This window comes from Stegastes partitus, unplaced genomic scaffold (assembly GCF_000690725.1).
Source record: "Stegastes partitus isolate 25-593 unplaced genomic scaffold, Stegastes_partitus-1.0.2 Scaffold420, whole genome shotgun sequence".
NCBI classification, from domain to species: Eukaryota; Metazoa; Chordata; class Actinopteri; family Pomacentridae; genus Stegastes; species Stegastes partitus.
The window spans coordinates 71,499-98,310 of record NW_007578151.1 but is presented as its reverse complement, the minus strand read 5'-3'; the positions used below and the strand labels follow the sequence as shown (position 1 = coordinate 98,310).

The 26,812-nt window shown below is 43.1% G+C and overlaps 1 protein-coding gene across 1 annotated transcript; it reads right to left on the bottom strand.

The window, feature by feature from the left end:
* Positions 1 to 1,525: 1,525 nt before the first annotated feature.
* Positions 1,526 to 26,554, bottom strand: znf1035 (zinc finger protein 1035). Its single transcript, XM_008285878.1, has 3 exons — positions 26,484 to 26,554; positions 24,844 to 24,858; positions 1,526 to 7,078 (listed from the first exon to the last, which is right to left on the bottom strand). Exons 1-3 carry the CDS (start codon positions 26,552 to 26,554, stop codon positions 2,134 to 2,136), a joined length of 5,031 nt encoding a protein of 1,676 aa, XP_008284100.1. The 3' UTR covers positions 1,526 to 2,133.
* Positions 26,555 to 26,812: the final 258 nt, after the last annotated feature.

Genomic DNA, 26,812 nt, shown 5'->3' with positions numbered 1-26,812 from the left:
AATGTTTTAATGCTGAAAACACTGCCTGCCACTTTAATATATTCATGTGCACCTGTGTGAAATGCATCACTCTGTTATTAAGAATCAGGGTTTACATTAAGTGTGCAATGTTTTTTAGTTTGCAGGAGCAGAATTTACTTCCCCCTGATTGAAAAACTGACAGAGCTGCTGTTAGGTCCTTGTTGCCTGCGATGGTCTAATAAACAAGGATTTTGCTCATTTGTGGCAGAGACTTATTGGCAACATCCTGCTTAACAAAAGTACTCACTCAAATCAACAAAATGATTTAAGACCAGCACAAATGTCCACTGCAAACTTTCAGTTCAGCAGTATGTAAGATATGACTGGGTTCACATGACTGGGACTACTTCACAGCATCCTATTAGCCCAAGAATGCAGCGTTCACTAGTAAAAAAAAATGCATGATCTGGTGTCCAAACTATTTTATATTACCAAGGATATGCAGCATCCATGAAACAGCCTGTAGAAAGCCTGCCCAGCCAAGGTGACTGAACCTGCAAGAGCAGGGATCAAAGAAATGCCCCTTTTTGCAGGAACTCGGATAACTGTATCCGTTACTATGGCAACAAAGACCCAGAAATGAACCTGCTGAGCCGCTGTGAGCATCATGTGTCCAGACTGAAGCAGTGTCTGCACCAGCAGTCCTTCATCTCATTACTGTGTCTACCACATGTTAACATGGCAGGAATTTGTGCAGTTTTGTACCAAGTCAGTAAAATGAATGTTTAATGCACCTTAAAAACCTATTATATTGCTTGTATATTTTAATGTAATTGTTTGCAATGAAAACCTGAAAACCAAGATAATTTTAGGCCATGGCTGAATTCTAAATGCCCACAACTGGATATGTTTAGATTCTGTGTGCATCATGTTGCAGCTGCTTCTTGAAGTCCCACTTCTTGCGATTTAAAATGACACATCTTCACTTATCTTGATTAACACGTACACCTTCAAGTATTCCAATCACGCTAGCTCTGGTTTATGTTGGTGATTGTTTGTTAACCCTCTGAAACCCAAGCAGTTTCGAGATGCATTTTGTTGTCGCATTTTCACTCCATGTGGGCTCATTTTTCACTGCAACACAAAGTTGTGCCCGTCTATGGAAACAGCAAAACCATGGCTAGAAGTAGAGAGAAACCAAATGCATTTTGTACAGTATAACAAAATCATAGCGCCATAAAGTATATGAAAAAAAGAAAGTTGAATTTCTGTGATCATTTATTTTACAAAAATTAAAAAAAAACCCAAAACAAAACAAACCCTAAAATCAACATGTACAACACTTTTCAAGAATTTCCTGAAGGAGAGGTATACATTGAAGTGATTTTGAGAAATATCACAACTGTTTAAAAACAATGTTCCTTTTAAATCCACCAGCAAGTTTTAGGGGTCAAAGGGTAAGTGAACTAAAGACAATTCTCTTTTTAAACTAGCAAACAAGTCCATAGTTTCCATACTGTTGGTTCCCCCTAAAGTGAAAAGAAACAAAAACAAGACCCACATATAGATTTTCTAGTTGACTTTACTCCTCATTTGAATGCATCAACTCACATTTATTAAGAAAAGTAACATCGTCTGTACAAGATACTTTTCTTTATCCAAAAAAAAAAAAAAAAATGTAACCGCTGGCAAACACAGGAAGATCATAAAATGAAAATTACAAAATTATATATAGTACATAAGTCATATCATAGAAAATAGCAATGAATAAAATGACCAGTGTACTTTACATACCGTCAACAAAACTGACTAAACCTATCTCAAAATATATGTCAAACATCCCGCCATGCTTCATCTGTATTCAAACAGAGCATTAAACTGCTTTAGTCACAGATTTACAAACACTGTCATGAAACTACATGGCTAATTTCTTGTATACAAATCCCATTATTAGAACTAAAATTATATACAGTCAATAAAAACTCAAAAGGTGCTCTATCATAGTGATGCAAGCAAAGCGCTTTCTAACTATGGAACAAGGGCAAAAAAATACAAAGTTGATTTAAATTTTAATTACAAGTGGAGGTACACAGTCAGATGTAAGGCATGAAAGGGGTTTCAAGATACTTTAGGTACAGCTATCCAAAGGGAAGATAAGGTATGTAAGAACCATTACTGTGAAGACCCAGCATGAGTCTGTTGATGTTCCTCCAGTAGGTGAGGAAAAGCAAAGGCTTTGTCACATTCTGTGCATTCATACACAACCTCACCGACATGACTTTCTTGGTGCTGTTTAAGAAAAGACCACTGGCTGAATGACTTGTAGCACATGTCACAGCGGTACTCTCCCACTTGTTTCTCAGCGTGCAGTCTCATATGCAAAGACAGTTCTAGTTCTGTGCTGAATCTACGGATGCACTGGGGACATTTAATCTTATTCTCTGCCAGCTGAGCAGCATTTGCGGCTTTTTGACTGTGCCTACGCTCATGCTTGTAAAGGTACCGCTTCTTGGCAAACGTTTTCCCACAAGTCCCACATGTGAATGGCTTCGCATTGTAATGCTCTGTGTTCTGATGCTCCAGGAGGCTACTTTTGGAGGAGAACTGCATTGAGCAAACAGGGCAATAGAACGAGTCCTCTCCCGTAACATCAACCTCCTCCTCCTCTCCTGTTGCAGGATAATAAGACGAACGGGATGTATTCGCTGACGGGTTTAAGTATTTGGTCTCTATTACTGCCTGCTGCCGACGGGAACAGTGGTGCTGACGGTAAGCTTCGGCCCCCAAAAACCTCTGTCCACACTGATTGCATTCATATTCAGAAGATGATACCACATGATGCCTTTCTTTCGGCTCACTTCCAGACGGAGACGCTAATTTTTCATGCTCAAACGCACCATCAGGATGCGTGGGAAAATGAACAATCAGTTCAGTGGCTGTAGCAAAACACTGGTGGCAAACTGGACATATGAATCTGAGTGAGGATCCTCCATCACCTGCTGCAGGACCAACATGGCTCCTAAGATGGCTGAGGAAGCGCTGAGAGGAGGAGAAACTGCTGTTGCACTGATTACATGGATATTCACTATTCGACCATGATGGTTGGTGGGTGTTCCTGTGCTTTTTCAGGTGAGACGCATGAAGAAAATGTTGATTGCAGTCGTTGCAAGCGTATGGTCGCTCTTTGGCTTCCATGCAGCCATGCTCTGAGAGCTCCTCCGGGTCTCTGAAACGCACATTACAAACGCCACAGCGATATTTCAGCTCTGTAGTGAATACATATGAGCTTTCAGAAGCCAACTTTTCAGGTTTTCCCCTTGACAACGAAGATGGAGGCCGTGAGCTGTGGTGGCTTTTCCGATGCTCAGCTCGGCTACTCTTGGACTGAAACACACGGTTGCATATATCACACGGGAAGTTCTCCTCGCGGTGGGTGGACATGTGCTCTGACAGCTGTGTGGGCCCCGTGAAGCTGAGGTGACACTTGGAGCACCGGTATGGGCGATTCTTGCCGTGAGAATGCTTATGTTTACGCAGTGCGAAGAGAGAGACAAAGCCCCTGCCGCACATCGGACACTGGAATTCAGAATTGTGCATTCGCTGATGCTGCTGCAGCTGGGACGCCTGGACAAAGCATTTGCCGCATTCTGCACATTCGTGTGGTTTTTCGCCCAGGTGACACAGCTGGTGATCCTCCAGATTTTCTGATGTTGAGAACGTTTTGCCGCACACGTGGCACGGGAAGTAGGGTGCAGAGTCCGAGTCGCTGTCCTCACTGCCGTTGTTTTCATCTTCATCGCTTTCACCAGCTGTGCCGGCTTGACTGTTGGACTGTTGTTCGCTGCTGCTCTTCTCCTGCGCAGCATCCCTCTGCTCTTTTTGATGCCATCTTTTATAGTGTCTTGACAACGACTTTTTGATCGCATAGGACTTGTTGCAGAATTTACAGTTATATACATCATCTTCATGTTCTTGCCTGTAATGGTCGCATAAAGTTGGTCTTGTCAAAAACCGCAGATTACACAGTCTGCAAACGTAAGGCCTACTCATGTCGTGACATGCTTTGTGGCTTTCCAGTTCAGATATGGTGTCAAACTTGGCAGAGCAAGCCGGGCAAGGGAAGGCTGGACCAAAGGTGTGAACCCTCATGTGTTTTTCAAGATTTGCTTGATTAGTGAACACTCGACCACACTTGCTGCATGTGTTGCGCTTTTTTGCTTGTTCCTCTCTTCCGTGGTCTTCGAGGTGACTAATGAGCAGTAAGCCATCTGTGAAGCTCTGATCGCATTCTGAGCACTGATACTGCACAGTTTTCTTCTCGCTGCTTGCGCTGTTTTGCACCGCATTTTCTTCAGAATTGTCAGGGGATTCATCCATTGCCTCATCTTTGCAGGAGAAGTTGGTCTGTAAAACCCCAGTGCCGGTTGTTTTGGAGCCTTCCTTGAAAACAATAACAGACTCATTCAGCGCAAAATCAATCTCTGCTTTCACGGGGCCTTCCGACTGTTGGGTTGTAACACCACCATTTCTGCATTTCCTGTAGTGATTTCGGAGAAGAGTTTTATTCCAGAAACCCCTATTGCACAATTTACAGTTATAGGGGCGGCCCACTGCATGTGTGCGCAGATGACCAGCTAGTCCAGCTTTATTTATAAAAGACATATTGCAGTCTTGGCAGAAAAATGTCTTGGGGGGATCACTACGTAGAGCTGCACCTAGATTGCAGATTACATTAGCAGCACCACTGCGCACTTCATCACAACTCTTATCCAGGGGCTCTTCTTTGATATTTGGAATAGTAGACAGGAGCTGTTGTAGGGGGGCGGTAGACAGTGGGGGAGCCATCGTTTCCACCTTGTGTGCAGTCAAAAAATGCTCTTGAAGCTGTGAAAACAGCAAAAAACGGGAACTGCAATATGCACAAGAAAAGCCTTTGGGTGGGCTATCAGAGGTCGACTTTTTGCTGTCTGTTGAGACCGATGAACTTGGTGTTGAGGTGCAACCTTTTTTGTGGTTTTCAAGCTTGCCCTCAGGGAAAAACCCTCCACATCTGTCACAGAGAACTGTGCTTTGCCTGTGTTTCTTGGTGCATTTTGGATAATGACGCTTCACATAATCCTTCCTTATAAATCGCATACCACAATAATCACAGGAATATGGCTTCTCTCCTGTGTGCAGGCGGAGGTGCACATTTAATTGCCAGTTGTTAGCAAAAGATCGGGGGCAATAGCTGCATGAGAATTTGAACTTTTTGTGAAAAAAAGGCTGTATCCTCTGTGTAATTCTGTTTTTCATCACATCAAGTGGTTTTGGGACAGGTTCTGCTGGTGGATCAGGTGCTGGCGGCGGGGGAGCATTTGTTTCATCGGAGGACCTTTTGCACTTGTATTTCTTCTTGTGCTTTTTCAGAGATCTTTCATGAGAGAACGAGGAGCCACAGCGCATGCACTTGAATAACTTTGGAGCATGGAACATGGAGATATGCCTGGAAAGTTTAGACTTGGCTGAGAAGCTTCTCGAACAGACTTTACAGTCAAATGTCTCCTGGTTTTGGGCAGGCTCAATGCCAAACCTATTCTGCCAGCCCTTGCCAACGTCATCTAAACTGATTTTGGGAATACGGATCTCCAGTCGTGTTTTTTTGCCTCTACAGCGAGCCTGATGCACTTTCAGGTGATCGTACCTTGAAAAGCAGCTGTCACAGGCTTTACAGCGATACGGCTTCACTTCATTGTGTGTCAAAATGTGAGCTCTCAGGGATCGTAATTTAATAAAAGACTTGGTGCAGAATTTGCACTTGAACTCTTGATCATCTGCTTGGGCCTTTTGCGCTGCCATGCTACGAGTGGGCATGCCTGGCTGTTTTGTTTCATCATCACTTGATGGATTTGGTTGCCCCTCTTTGTCACAGAAAGCTTCATGCTGCAAACACGTTGTTTGACTTGGAAATCTGTCACCGCAGTGCACACATGCATAGGGTTGTAAACCCGTATGTGAAACAAGATGCCTCGAGAGTAATGATGGATACCTGAACTTCTGTGGACATTGAGGGCATTTAAACTTAAACAAGTTGGTTGTATTGGACTTCAAATGCATTTTAGGGACCTTCTTACTCGTCTGTAAAGCAGTGCTGTTACTGACATTTTTGTTAGCAGGTGGTAAGCTGGCGTCGGGCTTGTTCGTGTCGTCACAGACGTTCTGATGTCTCGCTATTCTATTCACTCCAAAGTACTGTCCGCATTTTGAGCAGTAATGCAACGTGTTGGCCAAGTGGGCGCGGTGATGATTTTTCACACGGTCTTTTTTGCAAAACGTCCGTGGACAGTAGGAACACTGGTAGGGATTCTTTGTCTTATTGTTGGACTCCACTGTAACAAGTTGCGCAGACTGAGGAGGCAAACACTTCTCCTCGTGAAGTTTAAGGAACATGTCTCGGTAAAACTGCTTTCCACAGTTGGTGCAGGAATAAGGTTTGTCTCCGGTATGCCTGACCATGTGGCGCAGTAAAGAGCGCCGATTGCCGAAATTACGTTTGCAGAATGGACACAGGTTTGAAGAGGACCCAGATATATGTGTAAGGCAGTGTTTTCTTAGTATTTGGGCATCATTAAATACTTCTTTACACAAGGAACACTGCTGCTGCTCTGGTTTTTCCTCTTCTTTCCCAGATTCCAAGGGCTGCTGTGGCTTTAAAGATTCTTTCTTTTCAAGCCGAAGAGCTTCCCTTCTTTCCCTGTTTTTGTGAGTCTTTACATGTCTCAGGAGATGTGCAGGATGTGGGAACTGCATAGGACAGTCTGGGCATTTCAGCATTCCCCTTTTCAGATGTGTGCTTCTGTGCTGGATCAATTCTCCAATGTTAGGGAGAATCTTTCTGCAGACAGTGCACTGTATCCTCCTCTGGTGAACATTTTTATGACCAATTAGATGGGCTTGCTTCTTAAATCCCTTTTTACATTCCAGACAGCGATATGGTCTTTCACCACGGTGCCCACGCTCATGTTTCTTCAGTGTCTTTGCCGTGTTGAAACATGTCCCACAGAAACGACAGCTCAGGGCAGGGGTGTCTTTTTCTTCAGCTGCCTCCTGGTCATCCTTGCTCTCCTCTGTCTTTTCGCTGCTTGAAGTTTCTTGCTTTGACATGATAGAGAAAATTGAGTTCCTGTACTTGAACATTTTCCCAGTAAGTTTAAACAGCTCGTGTTTCTTCATGTGCCTGTACTTTCCAGAAGCGTGACAAAAAACAGCAGGACAGAGATTGCATTTGTAACGTGGCATACCTGTAAGAGTTTTCAAAAATGGCTGTGCTGCTTTTTTCTGTTCATTTTCCTTTGACTGTGTTGTCTGCACGTGGTCCTTTGACTGCGTTTTCTGCACATGCTCCTTTGACTGTGTTCTCTGCTCGTGGTCCTTAGTTTTTTGTTTTTCAGTCATGTGCTTTGACTGCATCCTCTCTTTGGCAAGTCGATTAATGTATTCGCGAAGGCAGGATACTTTAATGTGTCTATATCGGTTGGATGATAACGTGAAGGTTGCATGGCACAAGGGACACCGATATTTTCCGCCAACTTTTTCCTTGCCGCCGTATATTTTTGCTTTGACACAGAAGCGCAAATGTCGTGACCGGTTGTAGGAGTATTTGAAAATCCGTGGACAAAGGGGACATTTATGTTTTCCTCTTACATCTTTCTGTACTTCTTGATCTTTTGCACCACCGACTTCTGTCTCATTTGCTGAAAGTGTCTCACTCTTTCCATAACGTATGTTGCAGTAGTGCTTTTTAGCTTTCCTACTAGACGTAAAGCATTTACCACAAAAACTACATATATGTGTCCTGGAGATGTCAACAAGCTTGACATAGCATTTTGGCATATTTGCATCTGGATCGCGTTGCACTTCATCCCTTGGTGATGGTTTTTCCGTGTCGATGACATCAGCATCAGAATTTCTCTCAGGAAGTTTGGACGGCTTGCATCGACCGGGTACGTTCTTGTGTCTGTGCAGGGTACTACGCTGGGCAAAATACAGACCGCATGCATCACACTTAAATGGCGTTTTGCCAGTGTGAGTCCGCATATGTTTGATATAATGAAGTATTTTGGAAAATATTAGCTTGCACTTCACGCACCTGTGGCGGCCATGGCGATTGTTTTTGTTCTTTAGAGTAGAATCAAAAGACGGCCGGGGTCTTTTCTTGATCACAGTACACCAGTGTTGTTCAGCTTGTTCATTCTTCACCAAATAGACATTGCAAGTCTTGCAAAACTCAAAATTGTGCTCTGAATGGCAGCAATGGTGGTGTTCAATCAGATGATCCATACTGTGGGTTGTGTGTTGGCAAACTGCGCAATGATACGATTGGTCCGTTCCGTTAGTTGACTCCAAGTTTTTCAGTGTTACAACAGGTTGCAGCTGTTTTCTCATTTCCACAGAGGGTTTGAGTTGAGGTGCGTGTCCTTCTGAATCCATTTCTTTAAATGGACTGGAGATTAGCGCAGTTTCATCAGCATCACATGAAGAGTCTTCTCTTGACAGAGGTTCACCATACAGCATGCCAGACACTGAGTGTTCGTCTGCAGAGTCCAACTCTTCAAAGGACTCTCTTGCATTTTCAGCAACATCTCCATGAAGAATTAGTGGTTCTTGGGCCACTGGACTTGTCCATTCCTTTTCTGAACAAGAACTGATATCCGTCGTTGAGACACGAGGCTGTAAGCAGGATTCAAAACTACTAGAAACTCCTAGCTGGTTACTATCACTGGTCACAGCTTGGCTACTGCATTGTGATTTTGTAAAACAGGTTGTATTGGTCCTCTCTTCCTTTTCTAGACAGGGAGCTATACTAGCAGCATCATGTGTATTCTTGTCACTAGTATCTATAGAAAGACTGTCACATGTGACACTGGGACCACTACCATGTGTATATGGAGTTACAGTTGTACTTGTCTCCTGTGCTGCATTTGTCAGTCCTTCATTTAGATGGGGATCTGCATCTGTACTCGAGCTGTCGGACAGCAACTTGGACTCTATACTACTGGTCTCATCTTGCTTCTTCTTGTCCTTAGTTTCTATAGAATCAGTACTTGGGTCACTACAATCCGAAAAAGAACCAGTACTTGTCTGCCCAGCTGCACTGGTCAATTCTTTATCTAGACAGACATTTGTGTCTGTGCTGAGGCTTTTTGGCTGCAAGCAGGACTCTGAAAGGCTTACAACACTGGCATTCATCTCAGCAAGGTTTTTACAAACATTTTTCTGAGCTACACTTTCAGAAGACTGATGTTCAAGTAACTGCAAGCCAGATTCTGCATCAGGACTATTGCTTCTCAAGGAACTTGTGCATTCCTCCAATTCTTTAGTGGTAGCTTTAGAACTGGGTGCAACGTCAGCTGGTGGATCAGGAGACTGAGAGGCATTTGTCTTAATTTCTTCATCCTGACAGTCAGTTTCCATAGGTTCATCTTGACAGTTTATGGAATTGGGAATTGAGGGGTCATGTTCAATGCTGAACGATTCCTGCTCTTTCCGTTCAACGACCTTTTCAGTTGAATTATCGTTCTCATTGTTAAATGTAGTGACATCTGGAGCATCTGAAGGGATGTGCTCCCCCTCATTGGGTCCTTCTGGGTCCTTACCTCCGTGCAATTTTTCATAGCTACTTATCGAGATGTCTGGATATTTAGCTTCTGTAAGATCTCTTTCCACATTCTCTTTTTGTTTCTGATCTTGACAACCATCATAATCTTTTCTATCATGTACAGTCTCATTTTCTGAGGTTGTCTCAGTGCAAGAGGTAGGAGAGGACTGATCTTGTACTGCACAAGATGCAGTTGTATTTTCTGGACTTTCCATCTTTTCTTGAACACACTCCACTACATGTTCTCCTGTCTTCACATTTGATGGTGAAATTACATTAGTCTCAGACAAATTAGGACACAGACTCTCAGTTGGAAAGGTCATGCTTCCAGTCTGATTAAAAAACCATTCTGATGAACTGTGTTTTGAAGGAACATCAGTTTTAGGTTTTGGAAATAAATGACTTGCCATGAATTTACAAGAAGGCCTTGTTTCACCAGCATCTGCGTCTGAACAGCTGCTGACATCTGAGTAGTTCTCCAGAAATGCTGTACCAAGCATTCCACAGTCCTGTTTAATCCCTTGTAAATCTGCTGCAAAAGACGAAGGAAAAGATTCTGATGCCGTTAATCCATCAATGGCAAAATCTGTGATGTCACCATTTCCACAACTTTGCAAGTAATCTTTGTCCATTTGTTCTCCATCCGGTTGCCACTGCGTTTCACTGCAGTACCTTTGATAAACACAGTCCGAGCTGGAATTCGCAATACTTGGATTTGAGCTATAATTCGTAGTGAAGTTTGAGTTTGTCACAGGGGCTTCATGCGAAGCAGCTATGCCAGAGAAATCATTGGGTCCAATGAAGTTTTCCATGTGCTGGGAAATGGCTCCATCTGACTCTGATGTCCTTCTCAAAGTCCCTGGATCCGATGACAGAGGTGGGAGGTCATGGTAGTATGAATCCCACCCATGAGCCATTCTCTGCAAGAACTGGTCACTCTGGCGTTTTGTACCCAATTCTGAAAACACACAGAGGCACAGAATAACTAGAGATAAACTACAATAATTATCAGACAAAAAAGTATGCACAAAAATAGGAAAGGAAATCCTCACCTTGTATTGGACACAAAAGGGCTATCCAGGACGATGTGGGCTACATCTGATGGGAAACCTGTGTGTAAAAATTAGATGAATTAATTTTTATTACTCTTAACATTTTACAACGCACAGAAAACTCACATCTACAAATGCAACCAAAAAGTCTTCTGAAATTGAAATTTTGCTCTGGGGTAAATTTATTTGTAATTAATAAAATAGACACTTTTGCCAATCAACCTACACTTAACCCTTACTGCTTTTTTTTTTTTTACAGATTAATTGAAAATCAAAAACTAACATCCTTGGGGTATGTCTCCAACTTGACTGGAGTCGACCTGTGACAAACAGCGAGAGGACATTGCATAGAAAACCACACATTCCTGTATATCATATAGTACAATTCACGCTGCATGCCAAGATGAAAAACCAAGTCATTAGGTCAAATGAACGCTCTGCAGACCTGTGTGGTAGAACTATAGAGCATAATGGTCTTTTGAATAGAACCAGTTTGGAAACACCAGGACTAAGAGCAAGCAAAGAACAGAGCAAGTAAGCTCTTGGTCAGGGAGGTGACCAAGAACCCGACAGTAACGAACAAAACTTCAGAGGCCCTCAGCAGAGATGAGAGAACTTGTCTAAAGAAAACAATCTCATCGACAGTCCTTCAATGAGGCCTTTATGGCAGATGATAACCTATTTGAGTGAACTTGGACTTTGTTGAATGGCATTTAAAGTGAATCCAATAGCATAAGAAAAAAAGAATTATCTGGTCTGATGAGACAAAAATTGGAAGTCTTTGGGGAAACCTCCTACCACTTCATCTCACAAACACCAGGCACTGCTCATCACATGGCTAATACCATCAGTATGGTGAAACATGGTGGTGGTGGCAGCATCATGCTATGAGGGTGGTTCTCAGCAGCAGTCACAGGGACACTGGTCAGAACTGAGGGAAGGATGGACTGCCACCAAATACAGAGGTGTGCTTGAGGAAACCCTGAGAGCACATGACCTAAGACTAGGGTAGCGACTAAGCAAAGGTATGATGGACTGCTAGTCAGATGGTGGGCTAAAGCCTTGATAATGATCTTCTGGTCTGCAGAACTTCGCTTGAGGAGCTCCATTCCCCATTTACATGTGCAGTAGGTATCTACATATCCCACGCATGCACACCACTGTCAAGCACGTGCAATAATAACCTTGTAGTGCGGTTGTACACATATTGCAGTGTGGTTGGACTGCACATGGAGATCCACTAAATGGTCTGCATGGACTCTTATAAACTAGAGGAAATGATGAAATTTACAACACATGGACCTCATGCACTGAAACCAAACTAGAGGGACTGACTTAAGAATCTGTCCAGTCCAGCTCCTTATTCACAGGCGAATAGTACACAAGGGTTAAAAATGTGCATGGACCATGCGTGTGGAGCAAGCAGCAGTGACTAGTGTTGGGTTTGTCACTGGTTAGTCAACAATGCAGTACATGGGGGCTACTGACCCACTTCTCCTAAATGACTCAATCTGCTGACAAATCTCCAAACCAAAACTGACCTAACATGACAGCTGGAAACAACCAAGCAGTGCAAATTAGCAAATAAAAGTAAACATCACTCCAAGAATGTTAAAGAATGCAACATCTTTACGCGCAGGCTTCGACGGGCTGGAAGTGGGCGGGACGCAGTACTGTAGCCGGGGGGGGGGATTCCAGCACAGCGACTGAATAATTTGCTATTCGGGTCCAGCCCTACTCTAAATCAGCATGAATAAGGGTCACAAATCAATGCATTACCCAGCTTGTACACAGAATGACACTGAAACACCAAATTGCAGTGTCTCAGCGACAAAGACCAGCCACAAGCCATAGAAAGTAGATCGTGTAGATCATCATGGCAGCTAGTGATATCTCACATCTTATTGCTGATCTGTGATGCAACACAAACAGTGGATGGAAAAAGAAATAACTCAACATACATACAAGCAGGGACAGACTTGCTAAATGTGAGGCGCACCGCTCCACCGCTTGGAAAGAGCACTACTTGGGGTCTCCCAAGTTACACAGCTGGAAGACATCAGCATTCACACGGGTAAGAACAGAAAAACCATCGTAAGCGTAATGGTGAGGAATGGTTTGCCTTCTCTGAACCAGAATGTCGTTTTATCAACATATTTATGCATTAGTCAGACTTGGTAATGGAACACTTTGGGCCAAAGACTGACTCTACAAAGTCCACCTATCTATTTTCTCTTCTAATCTGTGGTGGGGTTGTAGTGCCAGCAGGATTAGCAAGGCCAGACATCCTTCTCCTTAGCAATGCTTTCTACTTACTCCCGAGAGATTGCACACAAGATAAGTAATCCCTCCTTTAATTCTAGGTTAACTCCAGGATCTCGTTCCAGGTGGACATGCCAGGAAAACCTCCAAAGGAAGGCACCCAGGTGACATCCTCGGGAGGACGGCTGCTAGTATGCACAACCCGATTCTGTCTTTAACTGCCCAAACCTCATGATCATAAGTGACGGATGAAAAGTAAATCAACTGGCCTTCTGGCTTAGTTCCCACTGTACAAAGACAGTCTAGTGCAATGCCACATTACTGCTGGTGCTGCACAAATTCAATTGTCAAGCTCACCCACCATTTTCCTGTCCCCTTCTGAACAAGATCACATGACACTGCAAACTCTTTTGCCTGGGGCCTTTGTAGTTGTTTCATCAAATCTAGTGCTGTATGTCTTTCAGACTACTACAAAGAGAGTAGCAGAGCAGTCAAACGACCTTCACAGGAGGGTGATTTTTGTTCAGGGGGCAGGAAGGACTACCAAAAAGACCTGTCAAACCCAAATGCTTTGCGAGGATGAAGTAGGAAGAGATGGCAGAGGGCCCAGTTTGAGAGGTCTTCAATTGCCTTCAGATTGTTTCCCTCTGTCCACATTAAAGCACCAAAATGGGTGAGAGTCCTTCTCCTAGGCATGTATGTAGGACACAGAAAACCAGTGAAGAAGACGTGGTATATCATAGCCCTGGGCGAGTAAATCATACTGGTATGTACCTGTGGTAGAAACTTCCTCAACCGCAATAACAACATTTTTCGTTCGACTGTTAAACAGTTTCACCTAAACACATTCAATGCAAACCGCCATGGAAGCACATAACACAAAGCTCGGTTGCACGAACAAGCCCCAAGCGTTCTCACTCTCTGGCTCATAACAGCCTATCATATCCCTTGATATTTAGCCCCTTCCCCCACTGTTGTTCTTCCTGGAGCTGTGAAGCAGGCTTACCAAGGCTGCCTGGGCCTCACTGTCAACACCCACAGACCTCACCTTCTGGAGGCTATGGTCAGCATGGAGCGTGGGAGATGATCTTCATGGTCTACCAGCATCCACAACCCAATGTTCCCCACCTCTAGCTAAGCAATGCACTCCCAGTGGCCTGCTCTAAGGACTGACAGATATGAGATCAGAGTGCACATGAAGGCGGGTTCCTCATCCAGTGATACCCGGTCCAGGCCTCCCACTCAGAACCCTACCCTCATCGCAATGTATTGGCTTTGCCCTGGTCACCCGTCATATGCCCCTGGGTTTTACTTCTTTTCTTTATTTAATGCATTCAAGATGAGATAATTCCTTTATTCTTATTTATTTTAATATATGCGTGTAACTTCATTTCTTAGTTTCCTCCACATTATGTAAACAAAAATGTATTCCTTGATAAACATGCTGAAGTAGTTAAATTTAAACAAACTATTTCTGTACTGCTCTTTATTACAAATAGGTAATCAGAAATTATTATTGATTGATTAGTGAGCAATTATTATCAATATCAACTGTAAACATTTTATTGCAACAACTTTTTCAACTGCATCACCTGGCCCTAGATTTCCATTTCCATTTCAGCAGTGTTTCTCACCATTTTGAAAGCATTGTTTTTTGGAAACAGAATACATTTTTCGGCTTGAGAAAGTCTGAAGTTATAGCTTTGGGGCAGCACTACAATCCCTTCTAAGAGGTACCAATGAATATGAAGTAGTCCAGTTCAAGACAATAATGAAATTCTGTGCTACTGCCTCAATCTGTATGGCATCATTTCTACAAAGCTTTTTTTCCATCTCCACACAAAAATAACAAGCCAGCCTTTTTAATTTTACACAATCTGGAGCCCATTTTGGTAAAGCCCCATTTTGAGATGAGTCTTTATTAATCCCACAGTGGGAAAACTTTGGGGTGTTTTCTAGTCTAAATGGAGGGCAAAATGTAGGAGACTTTCAGCTTTAATCAAACCAACTTTAGCTGTAGGAAAAACCACCGCTGCATCCACTTCATTCATTTGAGTGCTTCCAGTCTGGCAGCACAGCAGAGGTGCCAAAGCAGAGGACACTGGCAAAATATAAACAAATAGCAAGATCATCATAGACGGCAGTGTCTGGGTTATTTTGCTTTGCGTGCTGCTGCCACCAACACACTGACTTGGATAAGCCTCCGTCCTCTGTTTGGGGAACAGAAGTTTAGGTTTCGTTCACAGCCTGAGGAAGCTGTGCCTGTTTCCCTCTGCCAACGTTGGGTTGCACTTCAGCATTGTGAGTTTGCCAGATCAAGTGGAATTCTTCCAAATATACTCAAACAGGAAATAATACACAACATTTAATAATATCCACTTGATTACACTGAGTCATAGCCTCATGTTAGTGTATGGCCAGCACTGACAAAGGTAATGATAACGACACACACACTTAATGAAAAACTTCAGCTCCTCATGCAACAATGTCTGCTGTCATCTAAATCTTGCATACCACCATCAATCCTGGTTGTCTGTAAAAGGGAGAGAAAGGCTTTAGTATTATTACTAGCTTTAAGTGAATTCTACCGTTACATTAGAATAGTCATCTGTGCCTCTCTGTGCTATTGCTTCAGACACGACATATGTTTGCCAATTGGTGAAGGCTGTTATCCAACATGCCTATCCATGCTTGGTTTACAGATCTTGACAATTTAAGCGCCATCCAGCCTGAGAAGCAACATTTTAATAATGCAGTTAACAAAGTAGCCCTGGGCACCCTGGTAGCTCAGGTGCACCATGTATGAGACCCATTTCCTCCTGGAGCGACCTTGACATATTTCTAGTCTGGGTCCTTTGCTGCATGTCACAAAGCCGTGTGTAGCTGAGATCCAAATGAAGGCAGAATTCAAAGACGGGTGTGGTCCGACCAATAACTACTGAGTAAGCATGTAATAACATAGTATTGATCACTGAGTACTCATAGGTTGAAAAGTCAGCATGTTGACGGACGTGGTTTGCAGAATTTTGAGCACTTTTCGTGTTTTCATTGCCTTTAAAGGCAGTTTCAAGCAGTTTATGGTTGTCACTGCAAAAATGTGCCTGCAAGGGTGGCAGTGCTCCAGACTGCAACCAAAATGTCTGCAACTTCCTACCGGCCCTAACCCAACCTGATGCATGAAACAATCTGTACATGTTCCAAAGATAAAGCTCTATAGTTGACTTTTTTCAAAAATAAAATGAAAAGAAACAGGAGGAAGCTGGTGGAGAAAGAGTGGTGCAGACTCAGACACAGCAGACAATAGGAGTGCAGACAGGGAGATGCCAACTGAGTCCGTCAATCTAATCGCTTACTGCAGCACCTGGACAGCAAAATAAAGGAAATTTAATCACAATCACAATTTTGGCTTCCCATAGTTAAATAATCACAATCATCTGCAATATTGATGTTAAAACTGCTCTGCACATAGAAAACAGCCATTGCACACAAAACAACTTCTTTTGATCTTGGGTAAATGTGACATTAGAACACCTTGTTTCAATTCTTTCACAATAAATTTTGGTCACACCCCCTGAGTTGTGTCCTGCAGTAACTAGGTAGAGACTTGAACCTTTTCTGTGCACAAGCACCTAGCTTAGCCTACAAGCGAGGGGAAAATCTGTAAATTGTAGCAGCTATCAATAAGCAGATGTTCAGCAAGTCACGACTTTAGCCCACGCTTAGTCTATCAGTGATACTAAACAACCTCATGGGGCAAAAACTGGTCACAAACATATTTTCAGACTAAAATATTTTGCCAATATCCAAACTTGAGTCCCTATCAATCTTTGTATGCAAAACTACGGTATGGGATGTGCAGCTGTCACTGGTGCCGATGCAACTCTCCGGATGATGCTCTTCTGCTTGTACATCTGTAGGTACTGACCCAAGTACTCACAGAGTCCTCATGTAACAATGACTACTAAATACTCATGGGTCGATATGTTAACATGTTGATGGGCTTTTGGAGAAAGAAGATAAACATACCCAATAGATATTGCCTGGTCATCCTTGCATATCAATCAGCTATAACAATAAAACCACTGACAGGTGAAGGGAAGAACACTGATCATCGTGCTACAATGCAAGCTTCAACTCATATGAGTAACCTCACTAAACACTGTTGCAGATCAAGCATGCCACCCCATGGCAATGGCACTCCACAATGCCAGCGGCCTTCCCTCTCCCAGGCAAGTCTCGCAATACGACAAAAGTTGCTCAGGAATGGCTCATAGAACACAACAAAGTTTTGATCTGTCCTCCAAGCTGCACAGATCCCAGTCTGATCAAGCATCTGTGGAATGTGCCAAACAATCCGGATCCACAGAAGCTCCATCCCACAAATCACAGGACAGAACAGATCCATTGCCAATACCTCAGCACCAGATACCAACACAATCAGAGGTTCTGTATTTATAAGTACAACAGGTCGTTGCAGCACAAGGGGGATGTACACAATATTAGGAAGGTGGTATTAATGTTGTGGCAGCTCACTGTTTACCCTTCAAGACAATCTATTTAACCAATCTCTTTCCTGTGGAATATCACTTTAGCAGGTCCAGCAGTGTGGGATCTGATCGGTATTGTTTGTGTTACCAGCAACACCCGGAATCTTGGGACACCATCCAGGGAATTCACAATGTTCAACTTGTTACTTCAAAAACAACAACCAAAAAGCAATCAACCTCTACCCCTGAGGCTTTGCAGGAATATCTGTAGTCACTTGTATTTTCTAGCATAATGTGAAAGAACTGAAACAATGTTAATGACTCAGGTGTATTTGATTTATGTGTGTGCAGTTGCCATCTTGAGCAGAATAGTAGAAGAGGTAAGCAGTATGCAGGCTCTACAGTAGCAGACATGTTCCTGCAAATCAAACCAACTGCCATAGCTCCAAATATTGGCAGACTGTATACCACACATGCCAGTGCTTGCTGATTTGGCAACAGAGATGGTTTATGAAATGTCCTTTTATCATCTGAAAGTGCCATTTTCACCTCCTTAACTACAGGCATTTACCCTTAACTAGTACTTTAACTACCAGTAATTTAATGAGAATGTTACTAAACTGTACTATCCCCATTCTGACAAATTGCTTTATCTGCTCACCATCAGACTAAGAAGAGCACGTGTGTGTCTGCCACAAGATCTCCATACATGTGTGCTCACTAAGTTACCACTGCATTCAGCTCCACTACTTTATCCATACTGAACAGGCAAAATGTGTGACTGAGCCAAAATAAATGTGGATTCTCTGAAAACATCAATGAAACAGCCAAAGAGAAAGAAAGGAAGTACCGTCAAATTAATCCCACTTACTACTAATTCTACAGAGGAACCAGTGTGAAGGCCATCATAAAATCTCATAATGTCTGCCTTGCAGCAGGCACAAAATGGTGGTGTAACAGGCAACAACAGTGGCTGTATCTCCTCCAGGTGTGCCACCGCTGTTGTACTGTGCACATAGCATCAGTGTGATAGCTTGCTGGTGCACCAAAAAGGCACAGATCTGTATGCATTCATTGTTCACATCCAGCACCACCTCCTCCTCCCTCCTTCTCTGCCTCTTCTGACTCCTGCAATGGACACCTCCCACCAACCATGTCAGTCTCCACATCAGTGCACATGCTAGCAATAGATGTGATATCAGCATCCCCACAGCCCTAGCAGAACTAAATCTGGGTTTTCAGCAAAGCAGCAGTTATGTTACAGTCTGATGGTTTTTCAACTTGGATGAAATGCTTAAGGAAACATCAGAAACCACATTTTTAATGGAAATACACTCCTTAAGTTTGAATTTAATTTATCTTCACAAAAGTCAAAAACCATTATTTACGATGATAGTTAACATTATGTTGATGGGATGAAAAAGGACTCTACCTCAACAGCAAAGAGCAACACCCGGATGGTGCTCCCTGCACATGCAAGTTACCTTCTACAGGGTTTCAGAGTGTGACTGAACATTTCCATTTTGTCGGTGCACCTCACAGTTAGCAGGTCTGTCTGTATGTATCTCTGGGTGGCCTGCCTGGTCAGATGAGATCACATTGTTTCAACTGTAGTAAAGCTGACATCAGAATGACTTATTTAACTCTTACAAATCAACATTTTTTTGGCCATGTACCTGTCTGCATGGCGTGTACTGCAGTGACTAATTAGTTTGTGCACAACTGCCTGGCGAGCACCTTCTGATGCAAGTGAGTCGCTCATGAACACCAGTACACTGCGACACCTCCTGATGCATGTGAGGTGTTTGGTAAACATTGGTAAATTACGGTATCTATAATATCTGCATGTAAGGCGTTTCAGGAACATCTTCAAATTTTTGCTTCAACAAACAACCAGTGTCATACTTTAAACCTTTGAACTACATGAGTCTCTGCATGCACATCTGTCATGCTGCATCACCCCAACTAATTTCTCAACTGAGATATGATTAAATGGCCAATATAATGCTTTCATTTAATGCAAAGAGTGCAGTCAAAGCACGGCTGGGAACCTCCCCGCAGCATTTAAGCACAAGGCAGCAGCAGCAAATGGAAGCAGTAAGGACTCAAAAATGACGGATTATAATACAGCCAAAGAAGAGCTACCTTTTACAAACTTGAAGTTCCAGATCACCCTTAGTAAAAAGTGCCACTTACATGTTCAAAACATTCATCTGCACCTCTATTCCTCACTACAATAATCTATATAATAAGTTAAGAAATTACCCGTGTGTGGAAACTGAAAACAAAGGGTAGTTTAAAATGTTTTATTTGCTTTTTTTTTTTTTTTTTTTAAAGAAGCTGTTCTGGTGCACCTAAATAAAAAGGTTCGGTGCACTAGTGCAATCCATGTAAAGAGAAGTGTATCTGGAACCCTGACCCTCAAGACCACTTTGTTTCACTGCAGGTCAGGGGGGCAAAGGACAAAAAGTTTGACACACAGAAGATTGAGATTTAAACACAGATATAGTGCAACTGTTTGTTTTTATTCAATTAGGAATTGTTTTTAAATCACTTGTTGATTCTGAATCAAATTGTGAGACCACAAATCTGTGTTGAGGTTTCCAAAGATATCCAACATTACATGTAAGGACATCAATAATATGTTTCTTGCACACAAGTTCAAGGTATTCTGGTAAGTGCCTGGTTTGAATTAGCTGCTAAATGCTCCCACTGCTCAGACATAAAAATTGCACAAGTGCGATAGCGGTTTCTGTGGCACTGTAATCAACAAAAAAGACAAAATGCAACCTACATAAATATTGATATACTGGGTGATGCTGCATCATTCGTTTCTTGCAAAAGCTCTCACTGCATTGTAACATATACGTGTCTGTTGGCACTAGAAATATACGGAACTCCACAACATAACCAAGCACAAGTGTGACAACACCACCAAGACCAAGTAGACATTTGATGCAGTCAAGTATTATCAAACAACCCTAAACAGCACTTGGAGATTATACACAGGTTTTAAAGAATCCAACTGCTCTTCCTTAATTATGTGATGTCAGAAAATTGGGTCTCTAGCCACCACGGTCCTGGATCAGTCTGCTGTTGATTTACTGAACAACACAACTGTCTAATATTATGATACAGCAGAGGCTTTACATAATGTCTGATGACAAGTGACAACTACACTCTCCAGAAACATAAATCCAAAGATGAACTGAATTGTCCCATTTTACTGGTTACATTAAGGATGCATGGGAAAGGGACATTTTATGGGGCAGGTTCTTTCCCTCCATTCTGATCACATACAAAAGTTTCAATGCTTGGAATTAACGCTCGGTTTCATCTGACCCAATGTAGGATGAGCGTGTTAGAGTAAAAAGAACTGATGCAACCTGCATGACTGGAAAATCATCTAAGGCAGTGGGGTACATTCTAGAAAGAGGAAACGTGCCCACAGGCACAATTTTTGTTTGCTATGACGGTAACGACTTAATTTGTAACCTTGTGACAATTTGACAGATTTGGCCTACAATCAAAGTGTCAGTGAGTTCTACAGACAGGTGACACTTTAAAGGAAAATCTGTCACCGCAACAGCTTCAACGAACCTTGGCATCGATTCTACAAGCTTCTAGAACTCTTTTAGATGGATGAAACTTTATTCGAAACAAAATTCTCTAATTTGGTGTTTTTATAACAGCAGTAGAGAATGCTGTCTCGCACACCACTCTAAAACCTCTCACAGGTGTTGAACAGCATGATTCGCAAAATGTTCACCTTTAAACCATTCAGTGATGCTTGCGCCCAACGGAGTAGGGCTGAATGATCTGGGGAAAATATTTAATTGCAATTTTCCTGACAGATACTGCAACTGGATTTGCAATATTTTTATTTTAACGCCAAGCTTCCATGTAATATTTACTGTACACATATGGGGTACCATCAAAAGTGTGACTGTCACACAAGGACAATGACATGACAGTACAAACCCATTTCAGACACACTTCATAAACATAAATCTTAAACAGCAGCCCTTGCGATTTGCTAATTATATTGTATCAACATTTCTATTAGAAACTGATCACTTGTTCAGGTTACTATGGAGGTGATCACTCAGTACAACTTTGTATGGATTTGCAGAGATTGTTCCCTGTGAGGGGACTTGTGGCCCCAAACGATGCCAGCAAAATGCCCCCCACAGAGCAGACCCTGCTCACTGTGGGAGTCAAGGATTCATGTTTTTCCATGAATTAGTCACCTGTATGTGCATAAGAAAGCAGGCACCATACATACCACTTTCTACTGTGTTTATTAAACTGTAGTGCATCATGTGATAGGGGTACACTCATTTTTTTCCCTGCAAGATGCAAAAATCCAAAATACAACCAGCTAAAGTAACCTCTCCTAACTTCAGCCCAAATCAGACCATACAACCACCAAACTAACAGCTGCAAAAGCCACAGACTGCAACACATGATGTAGTGTAAATGACTTTTTATCATGACCTAACATGTAAGGGGGAACAAATGTCTGACCCTGGCTACAGGACACTTCTCATTCATTAGTTTAAACGGCTTATTATGAACATTCTAGGAAATTAGAACAACAAAGCTTCTGTTTTTTTTTACTGGGTATCTTCACTGTGCACCAGATTTCCAATTCTAGAAAGATAACTCACAAACAAAAACAGTCAATATTAAACAACTTGACTTAATGGCTGTTTTATACACCTGTAAAAAGTAATGCAATCAAACACAACAGTTCAGCCATAACTTTACAAAGATAATACTGATGAGTTTAGATTGAAACTGTCAGAGAGCAATCACTTTAACTTTATGTTTGTTACTGAGGACGTACAAACAGGAGGGGGGAGGATTACTAGAAACACAGGCACTACCACATCAACACTGTGACCTCAGTAATAAACATACAGCTGAATGTGTGATAAAAACTACATTTAATCCTTTGTAAAGGCAGAATATGTGGCAGAGCAGTTGCGTTTCACTGTGAAGCCGCATCAAATAATTATCAGATCATTCGGCATTGTCAGAGCACCTGGAAGCTGAGTGCTGCTCTGCTCTTCAATGTGTTTTTGTGAGACAGTGTGGTTTTAGCAAGGCTGCACTGAGGACAGCGGACCAAAACAAAACGGTAGGCTGCAGTTAGACCCACAGGAACATAAACAAGCACGGCAGCGATGCGGTTTGTGACTCCAGCCACGTGTTTGTTGATTTTACACGGATGTTAGCCGATGTTCTGATGGGGGGGCTAGCTAGCTAGCTGCTTCAGCTCCTAGCACGATGCTAGCTAGCATTGATACCCAACAGCTAATGGCTTCTCTGCAGCTGGTCTTTAGCAAGAACCACTCACCAGATCCGGGCTCCGCGTCGCTCTCGTCGCCTCCAGATATCCGTTACCGGCTACATGTTCCGTCTCGTAGCTGAAGAGTATCTGAACAGACTCCGCTTGAAGACATCACACCTCGTCTTTCTTTGCCGGGATAAAGAGAAAGCGATTGTCCTCCTTGCTAATGTCTTCCGTCCTCACCGTCTAGAGACCCCCTTTTTCCCCCTTTTCTGGACTGTGAACCGTGGGGACTTGTTCAATCAAAACGCATCGATCTCTTAATTAGCACTATGCGGCTTGTTGTGTCCCGAAGTGCCGAGTTAGAGTCTGAACCGCCTCCATTATCTTTATTTGCGCATTTACGGACAATGTGCCCGAAATTGTGCGCACGTTACACAACTGTCGGCTTGCAACCAATAACAAGGTGCAGGGACTCCAAGAGAGCCCGCCCCCTCCGTGCGCTGTGGCTCTACCCGCCACAGCCGGACGGGGCGGGAGCACGGACGCACCGCGGTTGAGTCCCTGTAGCTGCTCCTGCACAGGCACAGGCGGTGCTGCTCCTGCTGACAGTGACTGCGCCGAACTGTGAAGTCCTCAGGGGGGTTTCAGTGCTCCCATGTGCAGTTTCACTACCTCTCTGCTGCTGCTGCACAAGTAACATCAGAGTTATATCTGGCCACTCAAGCGGACGTGCCTGCTCCTCAGCCCTGGTTTGGTGTTTAAAGGGTTAATAAGTTGCATGCAACCATTTTGTGTGCTAGACTTGCTACAAAATGGCGCCACCTCTTTTTGTGCTGGTCTTTTACAAAAACCCCTTTGGTTGAGGAGGCTCACAAGAACCAGTTCCCAGGGGAGGGGCAAAACAGGCACACATTGCTGTAGAGAAGAAGAAGAAGAAAAATCCCCAAACCTGCATGGATGATCAGGAACTTATGGACATGTCTGATATTCTGTCACCAGACTGCACCTCTGGTACTGGTGCACCAATACACCCACCATGTTACTGGAGCTTTTACCTCACATTGTGCTGACAAGCAGTAATTAATCAGATTTAATTAAATGTGTACTAAATAAAATATGTAAATCAATATGGAACCCCTCCCTGACCAAGTAGGACCACTCAGATTTTAAATCTCCCACCCAAAGGAGCAAGGGAAAAAAAGTCCACTGATATAACAGAACTGATTGGATAGTTGTTTCTCTCTGGATTCCATCCATGTATTGCAGTTTGCAATAAAACGAACAGGTGTAACTCATCTGATGGCATATTCAGTATGTATCCTTTATGTCAAGGTTTGCTCCATAAATGCTTCTCTTAGCCAGTGGCTTGTAACTTTGAAGGGGGCTTTTTGTCTTATATGCCATAAATACATTTGCCAAAAAAAAAAGAAGAAAAAAAAAAGGCAGTGAAGGTCAGGTTGACTGCACACTGAACTTGGCTGCAGTGGTAGAAATACGACACTCACACTACAGCTCTTACCTGCTGTCAGTATATCTTTAGAAGTGACCAATCAACTTGAAACAAGTATTTTCTACAAGATGAAATGTTTGATGCTGGGGTATGTTTGAAGAAAAAAAACAAAACAAATTTGCACTTCTTGTCACCAATGTCCAAAGGCAGAAGTGCTTACACCTGCTTCCTAATTGATATGTTGACATGTCAAAAAGGAGAGGCAAGATAGTAAACAGATCAAATTAAGGCAATAATGTGGACTTTCAGACTCCAGAAAATCTTTTTTTGGTGTTGCATTTGTTTGTATGCATGCAAAATGAAGGAAGGACCAAGGGAGCTTGGGAGGGAAATGTGAATCCTGCCTGCTGTCTTACTTCTACACATCTGGCCAAAAGTAGGCATGGTTGTCAAGAGTCAGAAATTTACAGGTTTGGGAGATTTAAACCCCGCCCCCAATTCCAACATTGATGGAGTACTTGGGGAATAGGTGGTGATGCTCATTGAGTGTCTGCAGAGCATATTGGCCCTCCGAAGTCTAAAACTTTAACAAAAAAAGGAGAATTTCCTCATCTATGTGAGTTAGATTGTTACAAAACTCAGCAGTAAGCTGTTAACCAATGATTAGATGACATGGACTAAGTGTGGTTTGGAACCAGCAAGAAACAGCACTGGAATGTGAGGCAGTTCTGGTCTAGAGGTCACACTTGGTATTGCAGCATCATGTGGCGCACACCAGCCTAAAAACTCTTTTCCTGTTCACTGCAGTCAAAAAAGGAGCAGCAAAGACATGATGACGATATTTTTTCTGAGCATGACAAGAGTATCAGAAGTTTTGCATCTTCAGATTAATTCTATTTAATCCATTTGGTGCAGTACAATGTTTAATTGTTTCATGCCATTCATGTGTGCAGGGACTCATCAGAAATCAGCTGCTTTGGCTGGAGGAAGTCTCCAACATGTATGCTCTCAACCCCCTTGTTGAAAGAGGGACACTCGTGTGCACCCTCTGTGAGCCAGGACAATATTTTGGCATATTTCTCTGGTGAGCAACTTTAATAGGAATGAGTTGGACAACATGTTGGCATGTGGTATATGGTTCCACTTTAAGTATCCATTGGCAAAGACGTACCTATACTGTACACTGTATACGAAGGTGAAAGATGATATGACAGGTCCTCAGAAGTGAAACCCAAATATTGCCATCTTACACTGGTGAAGTCATAAGCAGCCAGAGTCTGTGCAGTAGTGACTGGGGTTGGAGATGTGGCATTGAAGTTGAGCTCAAGAAAATGAATGAAGAGCACCTATTAGGAAAAAGTAGCTACATCGGTCAGCCACAACAATAAAACCCCCATCTAATATTGTGTCGGTCCCCTCTGTATGCTAAAATGTCTCGGACTTGTTGTGACGTGAACATAGGTGCTGTTGGGATGTTGCGTGGTATCTGGCACTGGGATGTTGATGGTGGATCCTTTGGGTCTTGTGGGTTGCGAAGTGGGGCCTCTGTGGATCTGGTTTGTTTTGGCACATTCTACGCATGCTCGTTTGGAGTGTTTGGGTGTCTTGGGTGTTTGGAGGCCAGGTAAATGCCACTGGTTCTTAGTTGTGCTCATCAAGCTGGTCCAGTTTTTGCGGAGTGGCACTCAACATTGTCCTGTTAAGGGACGCCACCACTGGGGGCCTTGGGTGCTTGCCATGGAAAGCATGCTTTGTATACAACAATGTTTAGGGAGGTGGTATGTTTATACAAGTAACAGTCACATCCACAAGGGTCAAGGTTTTCCAGAGCAACATTCCATGGCAATGAGACGATCATCTTTCAGTAGTTTTAAAGTTGCAGTGCAAGACAGTTAAGTTTGTGATGGCTAGGCTCCGTGTCGTTCAACAGGCATGCGCTTACATTTTGGACAGGCAGGAGGCAAAACAGAAGTATCAGGTTTCTACCCACAGTCACTAGAGTGCATCCTGTGACACAGTTTAGAGGGAACACTGAACTCTTTGAATGTAACTTTTTAGCGCATCCTGGTGCTTACTTTCTTGACTTTGGTTACTGCACCCAAGTTCTTTACCGCATAGATGTTAGTTTGACATGTGCGACCCTCCAAAACGTTGTTGCTAACCAACAACACCCTGCCATAACAGATGCACTCCCTGACAGCAGTGGTCTCCACCATCAGGACTATGCACTCTTCCACTTCACTCTTCCAAGGTGTTGACGTGGCCTCCAAACTCCCTAGATCCATAAGATTCGACATAACAAGCAGATCCACAGAGGCCTCACCTGGCAACCTACAGGACCCAAGATTCACTGCCACTGTCCCTGTGCCAGACACCATGGGACACCTCCTGTGGTCCAGTGTCCATGCCCTAATCAGTCACAAATGTTTTGATGGCAGAAGGTGGACCTACAAAACGTAAGGCAGGTGGTTCTAATGTTATGGCAGATCACTGTATATTTGCCAGTAATGGAACCATGAACTAAAAAGAGTCTGAAATCCCAAAGACTGCCTGCCTCATCACTCACGGCAAGCACCAAAGAGGGTAACCTCTGGGTCATCACAGCAGCTACTCAAACTGTCAATCCACATTACTTGTGGGGGGGGGAGCTGGTGAGGGACTGCG

What these genes read in the sequence shown, in the direction of transcription:
- znf1035 (XM_008285878.1), bottom strand. Translation starts at nt 26,554, where the DNA reads ATGGACACTGGACCACAGGAGGTGTCCCATGGTGTCTGGCACAGGGAC.